This window comes from Thalia democratica, chromosome 6 (genome assembly GCF_965202585.1).
Source record: "Thalia democratica chromosome 6, ktThaDemo2.hap1.1, whole genome shotgun sequence".
Lineage (NCBI taxonomy): Eukaryota > Metazoa > Chordata > Thaliacea > Salpida > Salpidae > Thalia > Thalia democratica.
In genome coordinates, this window is record NC_139170.1 from 45,482,340 (window position 1) to 45,490,715 (window position 8,376).

Consider the following 8,376-nt stretch of genomic DNA (forward strand, 5'->3'; position numbering starts at 1 on the left):
TTTTTTATTCTAAAAATTTAACAAAATTTTTAAGTTGAGTTTTTATTAAGACTCGGACTTATTCTTAACTGTATATTACGTAATGTGCAATTTAAAAAATGTACTCTTATAAACAGGTTTATACAGCAATTGGTCGTTCAACAAAAATGTTGTCTCAGCTATCAAATACAACAGAGTTTTTCCCGATAAAGGTATAGAAAATACGCTTTCATCACTAATTGAAGATAAAGTTTGTAATAAAAACGCTTTAATGCTTTACTGTTTATCAAGAGTATTGAAACTGTCAGGACTGTCTAAAATGTCATTTTGCTATGTAGAACGCCGGTTCGCAATAATAAGCGTAACTTCAGACTTTTTGGAGTTAGACTTCACCCATGTAAGGGATGTACTGGCAAGTTCAAACCTGCACATAACATCAGAACTTGAAGTTTTCTATGCTGCTGAAAGATGGTTGCAATATGACTTTAAACAGCGTTGCAAGTACGCAAAAGATATTTTACTGAAAGTTCGTCTTTCTTTCTTTTCACAGGACACATTGAAACTTCTGATTAAAAAATCTTCACCATTTTATAAATGTGATGGATGCGTTTCTTTACTTCATGAAATTTTGAAACGCAAAGAAACAAGTTGTAATAGTGTTGTTGATGCAAGCAGGTTTTCTAACCAGGACAATTTCAAGGTTTTAGTTTACAGCTTGAAAAGTCAGCCATTCGGTTCATCAAAACATGTTTTAAATATCCTGAGGTGTGATGGGTGCAACTTAAAATATGTTGATGACATACCTTTCATGTCAGAAAAGCTCAAGTTTTATTATTTAAAGATTTTATGTTTGAAAGAAGTTGCCTATGTTTTCGGAAAAAAGTCCACAACTAACTTTTTTATAAGTTATTCTTTTTTAACTAAAACTTGGAAAAGTGAAGCTGATATGACAGAAAAAAGAGGGATGTTTTGTGTCTGTGCGTTTATAGATAGAATATTTGCTATTGGGGGTTCAGTTACTGGTCCTAGTCTTAATTCTTGTGCTGAGTACCATGTAAATGACAACAAGTGGAGACAAGTTAGCGGAATGACTCAAGCAAGGTGTTTAGCATCTTGTGTGGTGTTTATGGAAAAAGTTGTTGTTTCTGGTGGACTCACCGGTGGAGGGCGTATAAGCAACACTGTAGAGTCTTATGACGTAGTGGCAGATACCTGGCAACGAATGCCAAGCATGATTGAAAATAGGTACAGGCACAGCTTGGTTGCAGTCAGAAGCAAGCTGTTCGCAATTGCGGGCAGCAACACAAACACGTGCGAGGTGTTTGATCACAACAGCGAAAAGTTTACTGCTTTAAACAACTGCCCTTTTATTTACTACTTCCAGCAAGCCATTTCGATTGGAAGCAAAATTTTTATTTTCGGTTCAGGAAGTTTTTCTTGTTATGACGTTGATGAAGATGATTGGGTAGAAGACATAGAGTGTGGAGGAATAAAAAAGGTTTACCGTGGTTACTGTGCAAAAATGGACTTTAACTAGCGCACTTTTGAGTTTTACACAGTTAGCACTTAACACAGGGTTTCCCAAGCTTTATTTCAAAAGGCCCCTTTAAAGAAATAAAAAAGCTATGGCGCCCTCCAACGAGATTTCTCAAAAACTTCTATAATAAATGCATATTACCTTTTTTTTCTCACCGTCTTTAGAATATTTATTGTAAGTGTAATTTTTGACCTTATGGCCCTCAATGGGGTTAATTGGACCACTTTAGGAAACTCTGACTTAAGAACTATGACGTTTTTTTAGGATTGGCTGAACCATTAGAATTAATTGTTAAATATACTGTTTGTATGTGATAAAAATTTGTAAAGGTGGTTTTTTCTGATGTCTAATACTACTTTAAACAATAGTTATTGTTTTGTAGATCTTAAATTTTTAATTTATTTTCCTACAATAAATGTTTGAGTAATTCTTCACTTTCGTCATCTTAATTTGTTTATTAATTGTTACAATTGTTTTAAATAAAATTATTGTTTTTTTTCAATTTATAGAGCTGTTTTTTTTTAAGTTTTTATCAAATATGAAAAGTAAAATAATATTTTAAGAATTTACATATTTTTTTTTTTCTATGTCCTTATACTTACCCTCTGAGACAAATAGGTTATTAATTGATATATATTAGTATTGTGTATAAAACTTACAATAAAATATTTAAAATGCGAACTATAGAATAAACACCAAATTTTGATAAAACATTTTTTCAACAACTAAGTTTAAACAACTACCCGAAATTAATTAAACAATTTTTGAGTTTTAAAAAGCTTTTTTTCTTAAATAATAAATTTTAAACTTAAATTTACCATTAGTTTTAACTATAATATAAATAGATTACTATGAACTGTGTAAGTTCATGAAAGTTTTATTTTTTACAAATTTAAAATATATTGTATGTAATGTTTATATACTTCTAATTTTTACAATTTTATATCTTATAAATTTAAATTCAAGAAAGTTTAACGGACTAAAATATACATTGCTATATATTTATAGTCATCTCTAAATTGCTACCAAGCAATGGTACGAACTGTGTAAGAATCAAAAATATAATAAAGATAATTTTATCAAGTACTTCATGAATTCTAAGAGAAGTAAAACTAAGCATCCAGTTCTGTTAAATTTTGATTAAAGTAAAAATTTACTTTTCAATAATAATATTTTTTGCATATTGTTTAGGTACGGTGAAATACCATAACAATTGAGCTTACTTTACGGTTCAAGTAATCTAAGAGTCGGAATATTTCGTTTATTACGTTGTTAACACCAGTTTCTGAAAATTTAATAAAAACTAATTAACGATATAATAATCGGTAAGGAATATTAAGGAGAAATGTATTGAATCTAAAATGTATATTTACTACTTATTTCTTACTTTAATATTAGGTGTTTCATTGATCACAGTTCAGTTTCCAATTACTAGTATAATAAGAATTGTTTGTTGATGATCTATTCATAGCATTCGAAGTAGCAATGCTAATTGTTGTTGGCTGCTTTTGAACACTTATTCTTACTCACTTTTGAACGTGCTCTTTTATTCTAGTTTCAAGATGTCTAGAAGTCTGAACAATATAGCTGTTTGAGCAACAGCATTCAAATGTACAAACAACGCAACTTTTATGTTTGTTTGAATTAAGGTCTTTAAGACTAAAAACATAACTGGATGTAAAATTAACTCTTGGTCTGGCTACACGGTAATCTTTTTCCGTTATTTTGTTTTTCTTACGATCTGGGTCGAATTTTAATCTACATAAGACAAAATAAAAAGAACCGGACATTTCTTATGCCCGTAAGGCTTTGTATATTTCAATCTGTTAAGGTTTAGGATATCCGTTCTTTAACAGCAGTGCTTTTTTTAAATTAGGTTAAGTTAGAAATAATTTTTAGTACACATTAAATTAACTTCATGCACTTTGCACACTTTGTGGTCCGCCTGCTTGTTTAGCTGAAGCGTGTGAGCTTTAACTGGACTTCTCTACCCTTAAACGAGATTAGTTCCGTTTTTTGTTAGACTCAATGGAATGTTTTAACCCTGGTTTGTTTGTCTTGGACTAAATCGACACAGGGGTCCTTTCATAATGTGATTAAATATTAAAAATAACTACGATAAGATAAAACTAGCTAGATCTATTAATTTTTTAAATAATTAAGTAAGCTAAAATAGCATAAGTGAATTAGTTACAAAGTTCACAGGAAATTAGAACTTAAAACATCTGTATTTTAGATTGCACAATAAACTTGTAATTTTTGAAGATCAGAAAAATTTTGATAGTCAAATAAAACACTTCTGTTACGAGAACAATTGTTAAAAAATAATAATTAAAGTTTCAGAAACAACCGTTAGATAGGTCCACAATGAAAAGTAAGTTTTGAGTCCAGTAGTGCAAACATATACGGAAAGTGCAAAATATAAGGTTAATAACTAATGGGCAAATGTAAAACATTTTTAATTACTTAGTGTATTTTTTTATCAATTAATAAATAATACATAAATCTTTTTATTATAATAAAATTTTACATATAGAAAATCAATATAAATACGGCTATATTTACTTGTTTTACTTTATTAGTAAGGATATTTTCTTTTTAAAACGATTTCGGTTGAGATTTAGACTGTTTTATAAAAAGTAACCTTACAAATATTATTCACCTAATTTTTTTCACAAATGTAAAACTGTATTGATAATGAAGCTAAGCAGCAGGTAACTATATTTTAAAGTTTAATAGATTAGCAGATTGTTACATTATACACAATTAAAATTTTCCAAATCACTGAATCATATAAACTTTATATATAAGAAATTTAATTAGTTTGTAGATTTTATTTGCATCAAAAATATTCAACATAAACAAATATGAAACCAAGACAAGTTTACTTAACGAAAACTTTGCATTGCAAATTAACATAATTTAAGTGAATAAATAATCAAAAAAAAGATATCATGAAATCTTTATTACAATGAAGTAACTTTACCCATAAACAAAGTACGATTTTCAAACAAAATCATGAACAAAAATGGATGATCAACCGTAAAGTGAACTGGTCTTGGTTTTTTGAAATTCGTGAATTCTTTTTTATCTATTCCTGTTGCTGCAGCAGCTTCAGTTCCTTCTTCACTTGTCTCAACGAAAGCTTTGTGAACTACTTCAGATACATAGAGTTCTTTTTCTTCGGTTGACATTGCACTAAAATCTGCATTTTCTTCGTTAAATGCATCTTTAACTTCATCTACTCCTGTTGATGCAGCAGCTTCAGTTCCTTCTTCACTTATCTCAACGAAAGCTTTGTGAACTACTTCAGTTACATGGAGTCCTTTTGAACGCATGGACATTGAACTAAAGTCTGCATTTTCTTTATCAAAAGCGTCTTTTATTACCAATGAACAGAATGTTTTGTTCAAACTTGCTTCATACTCGATTTTGACCTTTGGCATTTTCAACAAGATATATTTCCAATCGAAATTAAAAGGATCATTTAAGCTTTCAATAGTGTCAGCGTCTAAATGTTTTATTAAATCATTAATCCCGAACTGTTCATTGGGTAAAACAATAAGCATGCTAAATTTTTTTTGCTTGTAAGGAATTTTGACACACTTGAACCCTTTTTCATCAACTGCAAAGTATGAATAGAAATCTGTATGTGTCATCATTTGAACAATATAAGTTTTCTTTTCATTACAATAGAACGTAGCATCTCTGGTGTTAGTTGACTTAAACTTTCGATCCCAATCACCTTTGAAATGGATACAACTGGCTAGAACACATGCTGTATCAGGATCTAGATCACTTAATAAGTCGTCAATTTTTTCATTAGTACAACTTGCAACCCAACTATTGATTTTTGTTTTTGTTCCTTCTGCATTTTTATCAAAGTATGAAGTTTGCATATGGCATTTAAAAGCTAATTCCATGTCAATTTTGCACTTTGCAACCATCGGAAACGTTTGTGATGGAAAAACAGAATTAGCCAGTTTGATTTGTAAACCTTCAGAGTTGGAATCGAGTACATCATTCAGCGCTTTTAGCTTACCAAGAAGTTGTTCATCTTTTACAATTCCTAGTTCTTTTTCAATTTGCTGCTTAGTTGTACCGTTAGAACCCAATAGTAGCATTGACAGAGCAAGCGAAACGCTCAATGGTGAAAAGAAAATGTTTTTATTTTCGTCAGAGCTTTCACAAAGCAGTTTGAAAAGATTAACATCAAACGAATAAACACTTTTGTCATTTTTCAGAGAGCTTTTGGAATGCTCGTCACATGAATTTAAACTCGCCAAGTTCATACTGAATTTAGGTAAAATTAACAAAGCTGAAAATTATTTACTATTTATGTTCGACTTGAATTATAATTGAACTTCATCTTGGTCAAATAATTTTTTAAACTACGACACCTTAAACACTTATAAAATATTTTAAGGAGTTAAGTCTCAAACATAAATGTAATTGACACCTTTTTATTAGTATTCAATGGTCAGATCTTGGTGTTTAATTAAAAACACTACAGTGAAAAAAGTAAATTAGAAAATTATAAATAAAAGAGAAACTCCTCAACTGTCAAAATTAATCGTATCATAGTAAGTTTAAAAAAGTTTTGAAGCTGTATCTCAAAAAAAAATTAAAATGTAAAAAAATCATCCATGTTAAAGTATATAGGTTGGTAACAAAAAACTTTTTTGTGAATTTTTTTATATAAATCAAAATTTTTAGAGTTAGAATTATCGTAATGCACATTATCGTTCACCTATTTTGTTTAAAAAATTATAAAGAAATCAAAAAAATTAATTTAAGGCATTAACTTTGTTTAACATATTTTAGTGTTCATTCATAAAATAATAAGTATCAAATCTATAAGCTATTATTTATGTGATTTTTATATAAAAATATGTCATCAAGTTCATTAATTTATTACTTGTTTTAACTTTTACAATTTAATCAAATTGTACATAGCATTCACCAATATTTAACCTTCACAACTCTAGTAACTCAACTAGTTTCTTTATTGATTTCATGTACAATGTCTTTTACTAACAAATGTCAAGCACGTGACTTTTTTTTTATGAACTTGTTTATAACAGATAGTGACATAATACAGCTATCACATAATTTTTACATGAAACCTTGTTTTAGATGATAGTTATACTAGTGTATGAAAATAAATTTTATCAACATTTAACCGTCAAAATGTGTTTTGATATATGCAAAACTATATGGATAATAGAGTTTAATATAAAACAATACATTATTTTCAGTTTTTTAATACACTTACGGTTTTTTTTTACATGTAATTTCACAAAACGGAAAAAGCAAGATTTGGATAAAAATGTTTTAATTAGAAAAATGTTTAATAAACCTATTGAAAAGTTTTCAGTAAAAATAATTCACTTTATATGTTTTTTACAGAGTAAGCAAGTTGTTCATTATTACTTAATAAAAAATTTACTAAAATTAAGCTATTCATGAATGAACTATTTCTACTTTACAATACTTTTCAGTTTTCAGGTAAGTTTTCAAATTGACGAATAAGAATAAAATATCTAAAAACTATGTTCCAAAGTAATTTATTGTTTTAGTTTTTAAACTTAACAAATGTCAGTTTTTGTAAAAACTACTTTAAAACCAAAAAAAAAAAAGAAAGTATTGTATTTTGAAATGTTTAAGTTAAAAAGACGACTAAAATATCCGTTATTTGAAAATGATTGATGTTTAATAACACTACTATGCACTATGCAGCACTACTACAGTTTGATTTTTTAACTTTTTTTATTTGTAAGTTTTACTTATTGTGGTATTTAAATGTAACTAGTATAGGCAATCTAAATTTGAAAAGTACTGATTTAGTAACGCTAAAATTAAGAAAGCTTATTTTGTAACGACGCTGCTTTATAATCAAATATAAATTGCCCAAAAAGTTGAGGCCAAAATGGCAGTTTACTACTTAGTATTACTAAAAACTAATTATCAGTATTATGATATGAACAACTTGAGAACAGCTTCTACAAGTTTTGTATTCTATATTCATGATTGTATTATCAGTATTAAAAATTTTTAATAACCTGTTTGTAAAAGGAAACCCTGTACTAATTTTAACAATTTCTTATTTTAAGATATTATTATAAGTATAAATAAAATGAAATGACATTTTTTGGACTTAAAACTGCAATATAAGTTTTAAGTCATTGATTTTTTTGTTAGTGGTAGTCAGTAGTTTTCATTAGTTGTAAAAAATAAGTTTATATGTACAAGGTTGCCACTGGTTTTTGGCAAATTTTCCTCCAGGTTTTAAAAAGTATTGGTTTATGGGTCTATTTTTAAATTGAAATTAAATAAAGATAAAAGTTGTATTAATTAATATAACAATATTTAAAAGATACTATAATGCTACTTTAAATGTATTTTGTAATAAAACTTTTTTTTTGATAATGACAACCTTTTTTATTTTTTTATTTGATAAATATTTGTCTTAAACAGAAATTTTACCACAAAATATGTAAAAGTTGTTTAAAAATTCAGGTTTTTCTAGGTTTTTTTTTTCAAAGTTTCTGAAATTCCAGGGTTTTTAGCATAGATAGTCAAGTTCCAGGTTTTGTGGCAATTTTTTACAGCATTATGTGAATTAAGAAATTAGTTTTTTTTATTACACATTACAAAGTGCTCTTAATGTGAACCAACTGAATAAAGTGAATTTAGAATTTAGTCTCTGAATTGAATGTTGCAAGATCAAAACTCAGTAGTCAACACATATACAAAAAAAAATCAAAGACAAAAGTTATAATAACTTCTTAAAAGACATTATACTTGGAAATAACAAATTTTTATAGTTTTTGTTGACATTCTTTTGGTAGTTTTCATAT

General features: G+C 27.8%; 1 protein-coding gene across 1 annotated transcript; it reads right to left on the bottom strand.

Moving 5' to 3' along the window:
• Positions 1–4,482: 4,482 nt before the first annotated feature.
• Positions 4,483–5,808, bottom strand: LOC145839146 (leukocyte elastase inhibitor A-like). The gene is made up of 2 exons (XM_082946756.1): positions 4,851–5,808; positions 4,483–4,697 (listed from the first exon to the last, which is right to left on the bottom strand). The coding sequence occupies exons 1-2, from the start codon at positions 5,806–5,808 to the stop codon at positions 4,483–4,485; spliced, it is 1,173 nt and encodes a 390-aa protein (XP_082802882.1).
• Between the last annotated feature and the right edge of the window lie 2,568 nt (positions 5,809–8,376).

Excerpts from the sequence above, each read along its gene's own strand:
- LOC145839146 (XM_082946756.1), bottom strand. The coding sequence starts at position 5,808 with ATGAACTTGGCGAGTTTAAATTCATGTGACGAGCATTCCAAAAGCTCT. Across the intron at positions 4,698-4,850 it reads CTTTAGTTCAATGTCCATGC|AAAAAGAACTCTATGTATCT; the intron begins GTTCAAAAGGAC and ends TGTCAACCGAAG.